This window comes from Candida oxycetoniae (genome assembly GCF_023343755.2).
Source record: "Candida oxycetoniae strain CBS 10844 chromosome Unknown scaffold35, whole genome shotgun sequence".
Classification (NCBI taxonomy): domain Eukaryota; kingdom Fungi; phylum Ascomycota; class Pichiomycetes; order Serinales; family Debaryomycetaceae; genus Lodderomyces; species Lodderomyces oxycetoniae.
The window spans coordinates 75,448-93,343 of record NW_026055462.1 but is presented as its reverse complement, the minus strand read 5'-3'; the positions used below and the strand labels follow the sequence as shown (position 1 = coordinate 93,343).

At 37.1% G+C, this 17,896-nt stretch overlaps 6 protein-coding genes across 6 annotated transcripts; 2 read left to right on the top strand and 4 right to left on the bottom strand. All coding sequences in view use genetic code 12, as the record gives it.

The window, feature by feature from the left end:
- Window positions 1–216: 216 nt before the first annotated feature.
- KGF56_003422 (uncharacterized protein) lies at window positions 217–1,155 on the top strand (the record flags this gene model as incomplete). Its single annotated transcript, XM_049324753.1, has 1 exon — window positions 217–1,155. The coding sequence occupies one exon, from the start codon at window positions 217–219 to the stop codon at window positions 1,153–1,155; it is 939 nt and encodes a 312-aa protein (XP_049179534.1).
- Window positions 1,156–1,198: 43 nt separating this feature from the next.
- On the bottom strand, window positions 1,199–2,108 carry YVH1 (tyrosine protein phosphatase; the record flags this gene model as incomplete). Its single annotated transcript, XM_049324752.1, has 2 exons — window positions 1,199–1,210; window positions 1,284–2,108. 2 exons carry the CDS (start codon window positions 2,106–2,108, stop codon window positions 1,199–1,201), a joined length of 837 nt encoding a protein of 278 aa, XP_049179533.1.
- Window positions 2,109–2,534: 426 nt separating this feature from the next.
- Window positions 2,535–3,311, bottom strand: KGF56_003420 (uncharacterized protein; the record flags this gene model as incomplete). The annotated part of the gene is made up of 1 exon (XM_049324751.1): window positions 2,535–3,311. The coding sequence occupies one exon, from the start codon at window positions 3,309–3,311 to the stop codon at window positions 2,535–2,537; it is 777 nt and encodes a 258-aa protein (XP_049179532.1).
- Window positions 3,312–6,889: 3,578 nt separating this feature from the next.
- On the top strand, window positions 6,890–9,029 carry NOT4 (CCR4-NOT core ubiquitin-protein ligase subunit; the record flags this gene model as incomplete). Its single annotated transcript, XM_049324750.1, has 2 exons — window positions 6,890–6,936; window positions 7,121–9,029. The coding sequence occupies 2 exons, from the start codon at window positions 6,890–6,892 to the stop codon at window positions 9,027–9,029; spliced, it is 1,956 nt and encodes a 651-aa protein (XP_049179531.1).
- A 173-nt stretch (window positions 9,030–9,202) lies between these two features.
- Window positions 9,203–12,933, bottom strand: KGF56_003418 (isoleucine--tRNA ligase; the record flags this gene model as incomplete). Its single annotated transcript, XM_049324749.1, has 3 exons — window positions 9,203–9,631; window positions 9,957–12,792; window positions 12,848–12,933. The coding sequence occupies 3 exons, from the start codon at window positions 12,931–12,933 to the stop codon at window positions 9,203–9,205; spliced, it is 3,351 nt and encodes a 1,116-aa protein (XP_049179530.1).
- A 1,346-nt stretch (window positions 12,934–14,279) lies between these two features.
- CIT1 (citrate (Si)-synthase) lies at window positions 14,280–15,812 on the bottom strand (the record flags this gene model as incomplete). Its single annotated transcript, XM_049324748.1, has 2 exons — window positions 14,280–15,602; window positions 15,717–15,812. The coding sequence occupies 2 exons, from the start codon at window positions 15,810–15,812 to the stop codon at window positions 14,280–14,282; spliced, it is 1,419 nt and encodes a 472-aa protein (XP_049179529.1).
- Between the last annotated feature and the right edge of the window lie 2,084 nt (window positions 15,813–17,896).

Sequence of the window (17,896 nt, the reverse complement as noted above, 5' to 3'; positions counted from 1 at the left end):
AAGGCAAGACAGGACAAGATTTTTTGGCTTCACTTTGTAGACTCGACTCCATATCATTTATTTATTTCATTTCTTCTTCTTCTTTTTGTATTTTTGTATTTTGATTTTTTATTTTTCAATAAATCTAGATCTTTTTTTCTTCTTTTATATCAGAAACTATTCTTTAATCTTTAATCTTTAATCTTTATTCTTTGTTTCATAAGGGGGTATGTGGAAATGTATTCAGCAGACTTGTATCCAAGAAGCTTGCATGGATTATGGAATGAACGTGCGGGGTCGTCGTCTATTTTTAAGCCAACGTCTAGCACTCGAAATAGAGCAGACTCGAACCAATTGAAGCGACTATATGCGCCGCCTTTATCAGCTTATACGGCCGATTTTTCTGGACCTGATCCTCTTCGGCTTGAATATCTGTTGAAGTCAAGATCTGATGGTTTTAATAGGATAGAAGACCTAGGTCCGTTGCTTTGCTTGAGGAATCACCAAATGGAAAAGGTTAGAACTACAGGTTATTCAGTATTAAGGCCTTTGGGCATTGGAAGAACTATGGAAGAATTACAATTTGCCAACTCTCAGTTGAGTCATATCGATGATGTATCAGCAAACAATATTGCAGAAGAAAATTCCAATGATGGCGAGATGAACACCTTGCCTTTGAATCTAGAGGCGGCGAATACAAATAGTAATCACGAAATTGACTTGGATGCACAAATATTGAACGCTGACGAGCTCAATTCAGAGAATAACGACGATGATGATGATGATGATGATGAATACGACAACGACAACGACAACGATAATAACAACGACGAGGAGGAGGAAGAGGAAGAGGAAGAGGAAGATGGTGATGATTTTCTAGATCGCGATTCGGAACCGGAGGAATCCAATTTGAGAGCTAGAAAGCGATCAATAGTTACTGATGAAGAAGGGTTTATGGCTTCCGAAGTAGAGTACCAAGATGGCTACAGTTTATTGTCCGATACTAATACAAACATGGTAATGAGTAGCGGGGCAACTACGGGATTGTTTTCGAATCAAGCTGGCGAAACTCGAACTTCCACTACCAACCCCACAACTGCCGCGTCAATTCGAACCGAAGAGCATGAGTTTTTCAATGAGAATGATTACTCAGAACATGATATGCTCGTGGATTGAATGATTGCTGTTTTATCGCTTTCTTTTTGTAGCGAAATTTTATCTAGTTTTGCATCTTGTAAATGTATGGCTGGCACCACCCACTTACCGCATGAACATCTCGAACCTTTCCAGCTGTAGCCTCCTACTTTTGAGCTACATTTAGGACACTGGAATTTACCTTCCAACTCTGCTTTTTCCAACTCATCTCTCATCCAATCAACGGGTTCTGCAAAAAAGTGATGCGAACATGCACTTGCCTTTTGAACTGATATAATTCTTCTTGAATTTGGTGCAGTCTTGATAAATTGAGATTGGCGCGAATCAGCCTCGGGGATATCATGCTTTTCTATATGGGTGTTATTGGCTAAAACTTGACGACATTTTCTACAGCGCAAGTCAAAAGAGGTACTCGTTTGTTTTGTTGATACAAATCTCTTGTTCATTATTGTTTCTCGTAATAATTGTCCCGAAGGATCATTTTTCAAAGATATTGTTGCAATGTATGATTTGTAATCCCGATTTAATGGATCTATTTGATATTTCATTGCTTGATAAAGCTCTAGTTGTTGAATAAATGCTCGATTGGGTTCTGCATCGGGCACTTTTCTCTTTACCGCATACAAAGCTTGCTCTAGGTTTAATTTGTGCTTCTTCATCAAGTATGCTACAACCACTGCAACTGATCGAGAAACCCCTTGTGAGCAATGAACTAATACTTTACCGTTATTACTACCAACAGTCTCCTCAATAAAGTGAAAACACTCATTAAAGTAGGGTAACAAGTTTGTAGTTTCTTCATCAGTCACATCGATTTGCTTCCATTTATAGTTGGTGGTATATATTTCTTTGATATGTCCGGGAACCACAGAAAGAATAGCAGTAATACCAAACTCGCTCTTAAAGTCTACTTCAGCATTCAAGGGGGATATTGAAGATAGGTAGATGCCACCCAATATTCTTGTAACCAGCATTTAATTCAATGTTTGAGATGATTGCAAAAAAAAAAAAAAATAAAAAAAAAAATAAAAAAAATAAATGGCCCCAAATTGTGACACTATCGAGCAGAGCGAGATAGTGGAGCACAGTACTGCCACCACTCTTTCAACTAGACGAGCAAAGCGAGTCTAGTCTCTTCTCTAGTCTCTGGTCTAGTTTCTTCTCTCTTATCATCATGGTAAATTGTTTTTAAAGTCATTGCCCTCTTTATGTTATCAAGACTATAAATAACAGGGAATGGTCATTAAATATTAAAGCAATATTGATCACCTGTACAATACTTTGTAGCTTGTTACAACACTAACGCTCTGCTCGATAGTGTATAACTTAAAGATATTAGCATATGAGTTAGTCAATACTAGTAGCATTTGAGTTGATCAATGTTGTAGCATTTATAAATGTCAAAAGTTGTTAATCTTTAATGTCTCTAAATCACAATCAAATAGGTCAAACCGTTTACTAAATTCAATTTTCAAGTGTTCCTTCAATCTGACCATTGAGTTTCCAAACGTTTCAGAACACAGTGAACATTTGAAAGGAGTATTTTTGATGAGATTTTGCAAAAAAGTCTCATCTTTGGAATGTTTTATAAACATTGTCAGTTCATCATCGGACTCTCCACTTATTGGCGCGTCTGAGTCGGAATCGAAATCGGAAAATTTGTTGACGAGATTGCAATACTTTTCATTATAAAAAGGATCCAACTCTTCAAACGCAACAAAGAATTTGGTATTGAATGAATTGTAATGTTTTTTATTCTTCATATAAGGTGTATTAAAATCCAGAGTCATAACATGAATGTGTAAGTTGCGTAATGAAGGTACTGAATGAACTCCCGTTTTGACAAAGTCATATTGACGCTGGATAAATGCTTCCTTATCCTCCTCTTTAATGTTAAACTCTTTGCTTAGACTATCAAGAATCATAGATCTTGCCTCTTCAACATATTCGCCCAATTGTTTATATAGCTCTTCTCCGGTGAATGCTTGATAATGAGTATTGAACACCTCGAGGGGGTGTTGATGCGAAACATCACTAGCTCTTGGAATAACTAGTAGATGTCTAAACGATTTAGGGAACAAGTCCTTGATTATAACCACATTTTTGTCAAAAAACAAAACCGACTCATGCTTTTCAGGCTGATTTATAATCTTTTGAAGCGCGTCTCTGAAACTCATTAACAAACAATTTGAATTTGGATTAGAAGGTGGTGAACCCTTTTTTTTCTTTTGCAACTTTACGCTACTGGTAAGCAAAATACAAATGGTTACATCAACAAAAGTCAATGAGCTTGATTACATCAACAAAAGTCAATGAGCTTGATTACATCAACAAAAGTTAATGAGCTTGATTACATCAACAAAAGTTAATGAGCTTGATTACATCAACACAAGTCAATAAGCTTGACAAGAGTTTATTCTAAACAACTTTTTTCAAAAAAAAATTTTACTAGTTATCAAGAGGCAGAGTGAAGAGATGCATCGCTCATATACATGGTGACTGCTCATATACCATGATGATTTGACTCTTTAATTGTATAAACTTATTACTTATTACTTATTACTTGTTACTTATTACTTGTTGTTTATTTTTTTACTACATCGCCACAAAGAATTTTCTGCTCTATTTTTGCTAGAAATTCAGGACCAAGCGGCTCAGTGTAGGCGTCATAGAGGTATAAAAGTCTCTCATCATCGGTAGCACCACTCCATACGGGTGTCTTCCATATGGGTGTCTTCCGTATGGCTTTCCAAAGCTCGGCAAAGGGTACCACTAAAATGATTATCGAAAGAATAAACTCTCTTGTGCTTGCCTCGCTCCAGCGTGTTTGGTTAACAAAGTTTACCCAATTCACCTTCCATCCAAAATCAAAAGGCCGCTCACTTACATCGTACTGTACCACATACCGTAGACCATCAACTTTCATACTGACATACCTCACTCCATCTTCTCTGCGCGGCCCTTTGAAAGAAAAGCAGCTAAAGCAGTTAAAGTAGTTATTAGTAGATGTAGTGGTGGATGCTGTCTTGCTCTGTTGATTCTGTTGATATCGCTGGTACCTCCGTTTCTGCTTAATAGTGATATCATCCAAAGTGGTCATGTTCAAGCAAATGTACCTAATATGCGTCAAAAAGAGAGACCCAATAGCAAGGATCCAAAACCCGCTCATTATGTAGATAACAATGTAATTGTGGTTGTGGTTGTGGTTGTAGTGGTTGTGGTTGATGCTGGCGTAGACCAACAGCACTATAAAGAAAACCAAAAACCAGAGCGTGAACTTGAAAAGTATAGATAGTTCTTGAGTCCAATGGCTGTGCCTATCCACAAACAATAATGGTCATACCGAAGGACATTGTACCCAACATACTTTGAATAAAACGTTCTGGCCAATTTAAGTGACTGAGTTTGCGAGTCATAAAATGGGAACCCACCTGCATCACAAAGAAATGTATCTGATCTGATATCAACTGGGAATCGTGGCGACTTTCCTGGCCCAACAACAACAACAAGGGCCCAGTATGCAAAGATGCATACTTGGCAAAATCCGGAAATCACCCAGACCACTATCCCCGCCGCTCGCGAATGATGCTTGTACACATCGTACCCTACAGAGTAGTTTAGCGCAAAGTTAAAGTACCCTAAGCCAAGGACTATTGCAAGAGGCGTGGCCAGTCTAAAGACTAGTGACATATACTGGTTAAATATAAATCAGTAGTAATTCAACTGATTTAATTTACTACTGATTAGTTTGACTAATTACTGATTAAATGTAACTGATTGATTGTGTTTTTTACATTGTTTTTTTCGAACGAGATGCCCTCTAGTATCAGTCTACAGTGTCAGTCTACAGTGTCAGTGTCTCTACTCTATAGTCTCTACTCTCTACTCTCTTTCGACTAGACTCGCTTTGCTCATCTAGTCTCTGCTGATGTCTTTGTATCAAGTTTTTCTTTTATGGAGTGTATTCTTTGCAGGTTTAGCCGTTCCAGTTGAAACAGATTCATCATTTACGTTTTCCCCCTCATTTAGTTCCTCATTGCTCTGTAATTTGACTCTTTGTAGCTCTCCAATAAACCATACCACTGTAGCATATAACAAGACTGCAATAACCAATAAATTAACAAAATGTATAGATTTTGATAAAAAGATTAATGCCACTAACGATATGATTAACAAGATAAATGAGACATGTGTAGCTGTGATTAAAGCAGGCGTTGTACCCGGTACGAAGATTGACTCCCACAATTCAACAATAAACATTTCTTGAACTAGATGTTGACTATCGTTTATACCGTTTATGAAAAAAGAAGGTGGTTATGATCCATCTCAAAAAGGTGATGAGGAAGAAATAAAATTTGGTGCGAAAATGAAACAAAGTTTTAAAACTATCGAGCAGAGCGAGGTGGAAATGACAGGTTTAAAAGTGCATGGGTACAAGAGAGGATGATGGAAATGAGAAGATGAGATAGTGGAGTAACACTGACTAGTGACACTAGTGACACTACCGAGCAGAGCGAGATAAACTTCCATAAACTTGCAAACTACGCGATATCTGTTTATGTATTTTGTTCTTCTCCACATCCTTTATTAGTTTGGCTGCTTGATTCATTTGGTAGTCAGCGTGATATAGCTTTGTTTACCTTAAATCTTACCTGAACCAAATCTTCAGGTGTTTTCATAGATAGTAGGTAGTAGATAGTAGGCAGTGAATGGTAGACAGAAGAGAGGAGAGTAAAGGAGTAAAGGTAGACAGTATGCTCCACTATCGAGCAGAGCGAGACAGTGGAGCATAGATAGTGGAGCGTAGATAGTGGGGCACATTGACTAGTTACAACCCACGATTTTGCTCGATAGTGGAGCGTAGATAGTGGGGCACATTGACTAGTTACAACCCACGATTTTGCTCGATAGTGGAGCGTAGATAGTGGGGCACATTGACTAGTTACAACCCACGATTTTGCTCGATAGTGGAGCAATACTTGGTAGCTTGTTAGTCTTTACTCTATCGACTATCGAGCAGAATGAGATAGTTTCACTAACAGAGTCGAATAAATCATTAGTAAGAAACTAGAGAGAATAGCAAAAGAGTAGAGTATAGTAGAGGAGAGTATAGTAGAGAGTAGAGTATAGTAGAGTAGAGTATCGTAGAGAGTAGAGTATAGGTATAGTAGAGAGTAGAGTATAGTAGAGTATACAGTGTAAAAGAATACACAGCGTAGTAAAATATATAGTAGAGTATAATAAAATAAATAGTAGAGTATACAGTGTAAAATATAGAGTGTAATAGAATATAGAACAAAATAGAGGGGAATCATAAAGTATATAGAGTATAGAGTACAGTATAGAGTACAGTATAGATTACAGTATAGAGCATAGTATAGAGCATAGTATAGAGCATAGTATAGAGCATTATATCGAGCATCATATAGAGCATAGTATAGAGCAAAGTATAGAGTACAGTAAATGGTGGACAGTAGACAGTAAATGGTAGGCAGAAGAGAGGAGAGTAAAGGAGTAAAGGTAGACACTATGTTCTCACTATCTCGCTCTGCTCGATAGTGAGAGCATTGTATTGTATTGTATTATATTGTATTAGGTATCAAAGTCGTGCACCTAACCCAAACGCTACCAAGCAGCTAAATTTTGATTTTGGTTGTAAAAAATGGTTGGCAAAAAAAGCCCTTGAAGAAGATTAGCAGCAGTTTTTACAACCAAATTAATAGAGGTTTCTTTTAATCAAAGGGGATTAGTAGCTATGATATCGAACGATTCATTTATCAGTGATGACGAGGAGGAGTATTGGTATGTATAGATTTGTAAGCATCTCTTTTCTATAAAAAAAAGGAGAGAAATTTTGAATCATCAGTTAGCAGCATCGCTTTAGCAGCATCGATTTAGCAGCATCGATTTGGCAGCATCGATTTAGCATCGATTTGGCATTTATTTGGCATTTATTTAGCATCGATACTAACCATAGATATCATAGTCCATTATGTGTCGAGGAAATGGATATCTCCGACAAAAACTTTAAACCTTGTCCCTGTGGATACCAGATTTGTCAGTTTTGCTACAACAACATCAAACAAAATCCTGAATTGAACGGCAGGTGTCCCGGGTGCCGGAGATTGTACGATGACGAAAGTGTCGAATACAAAACAGTTAGTCCCGAAGAGTACAAGGTACTACAATCAAAGAAGGAAAAACGCGATCGCGAAAAGAAACAACGTGAAAAGGAGAAAAAGGAGTTGGACATTGCTAGCAAAAAACATTTATCTGGTTTAAGAGTAGTGCAGAAGAATTTGGTGTATGTAACAGGATTAAATCCACCATGCAATCCAGAAGAGTTACATGCAGTTTTACGATCAGATAAGTATTTTGGACAATATGGTAAAATTTCTAAAATAGTAATCAACAAAAAGAACCCTAATCCCCTGAATTCCGGACTTTCTTCACATCATAATAATAATAACAACAACAACAACAACAATAACAATCAAAATCCAGGACTTGTTGTTTACGTGACTTTTGCCAGGAAGGAAGATGCATTGAATTGTATTACAGAATTAGATGGATCACTATGTGACGGAAGAGTGTTGAGAGCTGCACACGGTACAACCAAATACTGCTCATCATATTTGCGTGGCCATCCTTGTCCCAATCCAAATTGTATGTTCTTGCATGAACCAGGTGAAGAAGCAGACTCATTTACAAGAAAGGATCTTTCAACGCAACAGGGTATCAAGATGGGAATGACATCAAGACCGCATACAACTTCATTTGGCGAAGAATCGTATATCTCACACCATCAACTCAATCAAATAACCGATGATGATCCCCATCAATCACAACAACAACTGCTGCAGCAACTGCAGCAACTGCAGCAACTGCAGCAACAGCAACAGCAGCAGCAGCAGCAACAGCAACAGCAGCAGCAGCAGCAACAGCAACAGCAACCGCAAAACCAATTGGCAGCAGCAGCAGCAACAACAACTCAAAGTCATTACGAATCTGCGAGAGAGCATTTGCCAGCTACAGCACATTGGGCTAATGTCGCAGGCACTGCATCTGCAACCAATTCTCCAACAGTCAATAACAATATCCCATTGGCCAATTCCGCGGCATTTCCAACCTTGGGCGAAATAGCTCGTGATCATAAACAACAACAGAGAAAAGAAACAAAGTCTAGGGCCACTGGCACAAAGGGCTCCAAGGCTAACAACAACTCTAATAACAACACCAGCACCGGCGCTACCATCATTACGCCTGATGATATGGATGTAGATGACACTTCTGTATTACAGTTTATTGAACAGCTTGGCGAACAGTTGAAGAGTTTGGATGATATCAAGTCTGTTAAATTCAAAAAATTGAGTACAAGTAATAAAATTCCGTTGTTTGCATTTAAAGGTGATTTTGGTAACGATACAAAGTCCGAGGATGAAAAAGTTATTGCACGTCAAGTTATAGAGAGGTTTTTATTGAGACCTATTAAGAATTATCATTTAGCATATCAAAACCATCCAATAATGCAGCAACAAGCCTTGTTGCAGCGCCAACAACAACAACAACAACAACAACATCAAACGCCAATTGTGGCAATGGCGCAAATGGTTCAAAAATCAGAAGAGCAGCAAAAGCAAGCTCAGCAACAATTATTGTTGCTCCAATTGCAACAGCAACAACAACAACAACAACAACAACAACAACAACAGCCCCAAATAAACATGATTAAATCCAGCAATAGAATTAACACGTCGACTCCACCACCACCAGGACTTTTCACTGGTAAAGTTCCTGGCATTTCCAATGAAGGACCTTTAGCATCTTCTGGTCCCCTCAACCCACAATCTTCAAGCTCTCAACTACTCACACAATTAATGAGTGGTAAAAAGTGAACGAAAACCATAGATGGAATAAAAAAGTGGTTGTAGGAAATAACAGATTTTGTAATAGTAATAATAATGATAATAATAATAGTAATACAATTTTACTTGAATAAAGAGAAAGATTGGTAGAGAACCTGCCAAAAGAAAAAAATAAAAAGGGTAATAAAAACAACCAACACCCCCTAATGATTCTTTTTCAAATCGAATATTCTCTCATCTAAAAACTTCCATGGTTCCTTTGGATTCAGTTTTTCCCAATGGTATAAAATCTTACCACCTTCACTTGCATTTTCTAATAAATTCTTTCTGATGATAGCTAAATTTGGCTCGATCATAATTAAATCCTCAAGATAAATCTCACTCTCTAGCATTTTGATCTTTAATTCAACTCCTTTCAACGATTCTTGTATACTTATTGATACGTTTGAATTCTGGGTTTGACTATCCAAATATGACTTAACAACGGCATATTGGTATTTGTATTCATCTAGTTTTTGCAAAATATAGAAAAGATTGGCATACGCTTCATATTCGAGTTCCGACTTGAATGAGTTTAACAGGGAATTATATTGATGAATGAGATCTTTTCTACGGTCGAGGTACCCGTTTATCTTCCGCTGCGACGACATTTTTTAGGGCCAGTATGATACAACGGACTTCTGGAAAGGTATCTTGAATTGATGGTTTTGTTATTTTTTTTTTTTCATTCGAGGTTTTTACGCGCCATTTGGTTTAAACTTTTATTTTCCCTTACCTGCTGGGGAAGATAGAGAGAGAGAGATAGGGAGCGTTTAGTGGAAAAGCTAATCGACCAGTACTACATTGTGGGTGGTGGAAGAGTTGAAGTTGATTCTTGGGTTCGGGTTTGGTAGTCTTATATAAGATAAGTTTGTGTGTGTATATATATATATATATATTTACATCTATTTACATAACTACGTCGTGACATTTTTTGCATAGTGTGTCCTTCTTCTCTGCATTGAATTTCCAGCACCGTGGACATTTATACTCGTTGGATAATCTAATGGAAAATCCAACTTCTTCACCGTCAATCATAGCGGTTGCATCCAAGTTGCCATCCTGTACAAGTGATCCCTTGGATACCAAGAACAAATCATCAAGGTATGTTTCGTTATTTTTCAAGAATTGGTAGATGTTAGATTGTTTGTCCCTCACTAAAAACTCGATTTCCAATTCTAGTTTGTTCTTGAATAATTTGTTTTCCTTCATCAATTCAATTTGCTTAAATACCGACTCTCTCAATTTAAAAAATCTCGAAAATTGATCTTCTATCGTTTGATTTTTATACAGCTTGGGTAGTAGGAACCTGCCAATTGGCTCTTTGAAAGGAGATACATCCTCATTTCTACTATCCTTGGAATACTGGCTCCACACTTCTTGTACTAATAAAGGCTGTATTGGCGCTAAGGCCAATATATAACATTTCAAAATTTCATTCAACACAAATTGTATAGCTTGTCGTCTAGGTGAGTCTATGCTAGCAGTATATAGACAATCTTTACAAACATCAAAGTAAAATGCACTAAGCACGGAATTGACATGGGTATTGATCGAGCTAACAACTCGCGAGAAATTATAGGCCTCATAATTCTCAGTGCACGTTTCTTGCAAAACGTACAAGGTGTGTAGGATATACTTGTCTAATAAAGATAAGCTTGTTTGGTTTGATTCTTTGTAATTGTGCAAATTCCCCAAGATATATTTAAAAGTAAGTCGATATTTCTTGCTCATCTCAGAGACCCGCGTTAAAATTTCGGGGTTGAAACTGACATCTTGCTTGTAATTAGAAGATGCAACCCATAATCTTAACCCATCCGTGCCTAGAGGTGGTGTGAATGGCTTCTTTGTACCTTCAATAGCTTGGAGAGGAGTGAATATATTGCCTCTAGATTTAGACATCTTTTGTCCCTTGCCATCAGTAATGAAACCATGGGTAATAACGGTTTTGAACGGAGCCATAGACTCAAATGTAGTAGTCTCGCCACTATCTTCTGTATTACCCGAGAAAATCACTTTATTCAATATAGAAGACTGAAACCATCCTCGGTGTTGGTCGCTGCCTTCAAGATACACATCAGCTAATGGTTTATTCAAATTATTGCACTCCTCCAAACTATTTTGCAATGTAGTCCAAGAAGTACCCGAGTCAAACCACACATCCATAGTGTCTTGTCCCTTATAATAATGTGTTCCGTTGAGATGTTCAGGAATCCATCGACTTATGTCATCTTCTTTGACAAACCATTCGTCTGTTCCATACTCCTCGATTTTATCAATTATATACTTTTGCACTTTTAAGTCCATTAATGGTTCATTAGTCTTGATATTGTAAACAATCGGTAGCGGGACACCCCAACATCTTTGTCTCGAAATACACCATTCATTTCTATTTCCAATGAACGAGTTCAATCGATTAAATCCAACGTTGGGTATGAAATCAACGTTTTCCAAAGCTTTCAATGCAAACGGTTTGATGCTCTCAACATTAACAAACCATTGAGGTGTAGCTCTTTGTATAACTGGAGTTTGTGATCTCCAATCGTAAGGATACGAATGCTTAAAACTCTTGTTTACATGATAGATCATGCCATGCAGTTTCATAATATCAACACAAAGCATATTCGTTTTAGGGTTATTCACTTTGTGTGAGGCTAAACTTGCAAAGCCAGGAGGCAACGCACCATCACTTACAAATCGCCCTTTATTGTCAACAAATGATTCTTCCAAAGGGATATTGTTCTGTTTGGCAACTAAATAATCTTCACGACCGTGTGCAGGTGCGTTATGTACTAATCCTGTACCTGCAGTGCTCACAACGTGATCTCCGTGTAGCACAGAGCGTTCAACGTTATCTTCATTAGCAGGGTTAGTATATTTTTGATTCACCAATTCGGAACCTGGTATATTGACTTGAATCACTTTATAATTTCCGCCCTCAGGTGCCATCTTCAAAACGTTGTCAACTAAATCTTTTGCAACGATTAAAGCTTCGTAATCATTTTCAATCAATGTGTATGTCATTTCTTTATTGATGCATACTGCTTTATTAGCAGGTATCGTCCAAGGAGTAGAAGTCCAAATCAATAACTTCAACTTTTTATCAACAGCATCACCTAAGAATTTGTTTCTTATTTCATCACTCACCAAGGGGAACTTGACAAATATAGCCACTGAACTATGATTATCGTTATACTCCAATTCCGCCTCAGCCAATGCCGTTTGAGTCTCACACCCCCACCAAACAGGCTTCAATTGCCGCGACAAAAGATTCAACTGCATTAGTTTCCAAAACACTCTTAACTGGTTAATCTCATACTCATGAGTCATTGTAGTATATGGCTTATCAAAATCAGTCATTATAGCCAATTGTCGAAATTGGTGCTTTTGGTTCTCGATTTGTAGTTGGGCCCATTCTTTGCATGCTTTTCTTATATTTATTGGTTCTTGAAGGTCTGAATCCTTCAACTTGCCCTCTACCTTCAATTCAATTGGCAAGCCATGACAATCCCATCCTGGTTGATATTTAACTTTTTTACCTTTATAAATTAGTTGGAACCTATTGATTATATCTTTACATATTTTGTTCAAAGCATGTCCCATATGCAAGTCTCCATTAGCATAGGGCGGTCCGTCGTGTAGTACAAACTTTCCTGTAGTTGTTGAGTCATCTCTACTTAACTGCCATTTATAAAGGTTTTCACTTGTTGATTGGATTAAACAATCTCGTTGTTCATTTTGAGGAATTTTAGGACTAAATTGAGTTTTAGGAAGTAATAGAGTTTGGGAATATAATTTTACATTAAAACAGGGCGACCCAGTGGTAAAGCTTCGTAGTAGGGTTAGTGTTTGTAGCAGCAGCAGCAGCATCATTAACAAAAGACCTCACAATCATTCATAAAAGAAGTATTAAATTTTTCAAATTTTTCAAATTTTTCAAGTAGCGCGACAAGGCGACCTACACCTCGACCAAAATGGCTCCAAAGGACCGAGCGACAAGGCGACCTACACCTCGACCAAAATGGCTCCAAAGGACCGAGCGACAAGGCGACCTACACCTCGACCAAAATGGCTCCAAAGGACCGAGCGACAAGGCGACCTACACCTCGACCAAAATGGCTCCAAAGGACCGAGCGACAAGGCGACCTACACCTCGACCAAAATGGCTCCAAAGGACCGAGCGACAAGGCGACCTACACCTCGACCAAAATGGCTCCAAAGGACCGAGCGATAATGCAAGATACCACGCTCGAATTAATCATCTCTTTTGTAAATGTATTGGTATTAAACATACTTTTTTTCAAGTAATAGCCTAATAATACTAATACTCTATTGCATCATCGCTTATTGTTTAATGCTCAATGTCCATAAAGAGCACATATTTATATACATATACTTTCTTGTATAAATCTCCTACAAAGAAGATTTACACGTCTAAGCTATGTATGTAAAGGTCAGTGCTTTACTATCGAGTAGAATGAGATAGTGTCGATCAGTGTGCTCCACTATCTCGCTCTGCTCGATAGTGTCTCCTACATAGAACATTTACACGTCTAAGCTAAGTATGGAAAGGTCAGTGCTCCACTATCTCGCTCTGCTCGATAGTGTCGACAGTGTCGATAGTGTCGATCAGTGTGTTCCACTATCTCGCTCTGCTCGATAGTGTCTCCTACAAAGAACATTTACACGTCTAAGCTATGTATGTAAAAGGTCAGTGTGCTCCACTATCTCGCTCTGCTCGATAGTGTCGGTAGTGTCGATAGTGTCGATCAGTGTACTCAACTATCTCGCTCTGCTCAACTATCTCGCTCTACTCGATAGTGTCCATAGTGTTGTGTCGCTACTTCTTTACATATAAATAAATGATAAAAGAATAACAATAATAATAATAATAATAATAATAATAATAATAATAATAATAAATACACTTTGGAAAGTTCAAAAGAAAAAAAAAAACTTACTAACAAAGTTTCAACAAAAGTTTCAACAAAGTTTGAACAAATTGTTTCTCCTTTAATACACATGGTCGTGAGTGTGGGGTGTGGGGTGTGGGGTGTGGGGTGTGGTGGTTAATAGTTGGTTGTTGTGTAGCAATGATGGTGATTCTACAGACTTTCCTTTTGATTCGTTATTTCATTTGTTTTAATCCTTCATTACTTCTTCATTTTTTTTTTTTCATGTCTCTCTGTCTCTCAATCTTTTACTCACAAATACTTTTTTTTTCTTCTTTTTCCCGCTTCTTTAATTACCATTGGCTTTAATGTTTTTAACCAATTCAATGTACTTCTCAGTTGAAAATGATTTTGGTCTTTCAATTGGCATACCAACTGCTCTATCCAAAATCAATTGTGGCAAAACACCAAATGCTCTTGAAACTCCAAATAATACAGTATAGAATGACTCTTCAGTCAAACCATAGTATTGTAACAATACACCAGAGTGGGAATCGACATTTGGCCATGGGTTCTTGGTTTTACCGTGTTTTGTTAATACACCAGGAGCAACTTCGTAAATGTTTGAAACCAACTTGAATAATTCGTAATCAGGCATATGCTTCAATGCAAATTCTCTTTGAGCAGTATATCTTGGATCGGTTTTTCTTAAAACAGCGTGTCCATAACCTGGAACGACTCTTCCAGCATTCAAGGTCTCCCACAAGTACTTTTCAATTGCTTCTTTTGAATAGTCACCCTTTAATTCATCTCTCAATTTGAATAACCACTCAAGAACTTCTTGATTTGCTCTACCGTGCAATGGACCAGCTAATCCATTCAAACCAGCAGCCAAAGATAAAAATGGTGAAGACAAAGCCGAACCAACTAAATGAGTAGTGTGAGCAGAAACATTACCACCTTCATGATCAGAATGAATAGTCAAGTATAATCTCATCAACTCTAAAAATTCTGAATTTTCTCCAAAACCCAATAAATTAGCTAAATTGGCACCATAGTCCAATTTTGGGTCAATTTGAGCTGGTAATTTACCATCCTTGAAAACATTCCTATAAATCTTAGCAGCAATAACGGGCAATTTGGCCAACAACTCAATAGAATCCTCATAGGTGTATTTCCAGTATTCGCTCTTATTTACACCTTTTGCATAAGCTTTGGCAAATTGAGACTCTGATTCCAAGGCATTTATAGCAATGGAAAACTGAGCCATTGGATGTAAATGAGAGGGACACCTGTCAATCAACTCTTCAACATGTTGTGGCAATTTGGATCTAGCAGCCAATTCTTCAGATAACGCTCTAGTTTGAGCTTCAGTTGGTACCTCACCAGTCAATAACAACCAAAACAATGCTTCTGGTAAAGGCTCTTCACCGCCACCTACAGCTTTGGGCAATTCCCTTTGAATATCAGGGATGGTTCTACCTCTAAAACGTATACCTTCAATTGGATCCAAAACAGATCCTTCCCAAACCAAACCTTTAATACCTCTCATACCACCATATGCTTGTTCCAACAAGACTTCACCAATAACGGTCTTACCATGTTCCTTCTTCAACTGTTTGACTTGATCAATTTTCTCAGGTAAAGTTTCTTCTAACCTTTGTTTCAATGTCTAGGAATAATAAAAAAAAAAAGGGAATAGTTAGTAATCAATCTATATATATACAAAAAAAAAAAAAGAAGTCAGCTTAAAAGATGACAATTCTTTCCATAAAAGTTTACATACTGGTTCTGCTGTGGTTGCAAAAGTTCTGATTGACCTCAAAGCAATAGCAGATTTGGCCAAGCTTGATGAACGTTGAATAGATGTTCTCAATGACATAATTCTAAACTGGACTATATGTATTTACTGTGTAATAGGGATGAAAACTCAGGGGAATCCGGGACAAAAAAAAATAAAAAAGAAAAGTAACAATCGTGGAGATGTAAGTAAGCTTTATAGGAAATGAGCTAATATACTATTAACAATGATTTTTCTTCCTTCTAAACTGGAAAGGAAAGAAAAGAGGAAGAAAAAAAAGGGTAATGCTTGTGATTGAAATATATGATGGTATTTATATGAAATGTTAGAGCCTTGGTTCTCAAATGGCCCATTTTTTTTATGTCGCAGATTAAAAGAAAGTGTCTGTCTTTCTAATTGATGTCTGAGAATATAAAAGTGTCTGATTTTTGTCTTATTTAATTAGCAAAGATTTGACAGTGAAGTAATGTACACCAGAGTCCGCCAGCGAAAGTTTTGCTCTTCTCATTAACTTCCTTTACCATAATGGTATCTAGCCCATGACTAATAAGGCTCATTTGTCCTTATTTTGATCCTTACTGCTTATCTGTTTATATCTACTTCTTGAAACAAATGCCTATTTTCAAGAGTTCAAAACAGTTTCAAACATACTCGGTAAGACTATAAATATGTCGTAGTTATGAATGTCGTGGTATAATGTAGCTTTTTTTTTTTTTTTTCTTTTTTCTTTCCCTGTGATAAAATGTCATTTAAACAGTTTGGGAGATATATTTTTTAAACCCGGGAATGTTTGATCTTTGACCAATAAGAGCTTTTTATTTTATGAGATACATGACCCAATCGGTCATAATTGAAAGCGACATTATAAGTTTTCTTAATACACGACACATGAAGTTTTTCATAGGCATGATTGATGGACAAGTTGAGAAATATGTTCAAGGGAGCTTTGTTTATTGACAGCTCAAAGAATCAAGTTAGAGACAGTCTGGTTAAAAGAGAAGTTAGCCCGATAGAAAGTATTTGGTCGGGACCACCTCTTACTCAATTGTTTAATTTTTGGCAGTTGTGCAAATCTTTAATTCCTTGTACCTTTATCATGAACAATTTGAATTATCGAAAAAAAAAACATTAAATATCCGAGGGATATCAAATAAAACAAAACGAATAATGAATAACGGTAACCAATCAAAACTAAAACTAGTTTTGTTTTTAGCATTGGTTGGTATGTTGGTGTTCTATTGAGTTGTCTACACATTGGGGAGGAAGGGGCGGATGTTTATGCAAAGTACCGCCAGTTTCATTAGCCCCAAACTCTGCTATCGAAGATGTGATAAACCCATTCGTTTCTTAGTTAACGACATTTCAATGTGTGACCCCAAAGATCGGATAGAATCTCGTAAGTTCCAACTAAGAATCTATCTATTTGAATTTTTCAGACACTTTTTTTTTCCAGCACCCTATGAATTGATTACATCATCGGACATTTTCCACAGCAAAGAAAAGCAGAAAAAAAAAAAAAAAGAAAAAAAGATATCCATGGGAAATAACTCAATGGCGTTTATATTGGTCATGTTATAAGCCATAAAGAAACAATAATAACGGTTAATTGAACATATCCAATCAGATACACTCATATTTGAACCAAACAATCCTATATGGAGCTTTACACTCATACTATATAGAACCACTACAAGAATATGTTGAAATATAATATTCGGAATTGATAATTCAAAATAATATTATGTATCTATACACACGGTAGCACTTACACCACTTTTCAAGAAACTAAAACTTGTGAGTGAATTTTGCATTGGCAATGATATGATTGGGCACAATGGTCGACACTATCGACACTGTCGAGCAGAGCGAGATAGTGGAGCACTTACAAATATACCCAAATAAGTAGTCAGTAGTCAGTAGTCAGTAGTCAGTAGTCAGTAGTCAATTCCCAGTTACCAGTAGCCAGTAGCCAGTGGTTATTGCTATTGTGAAATATCTTAATGCGTCATCTCGGAGTTTTATTTCTTTATTCTGCTGTTACATTTTATTGTCTGCTTATTTTATTTTTTTTAGTTTGTTGCACCTACTGAGCTACCAAACATAACAAATTTCTTTTATGCTTTTAATTAAAAAACTGAATTGTGGGGGTGGGGTGGATTTTGGTG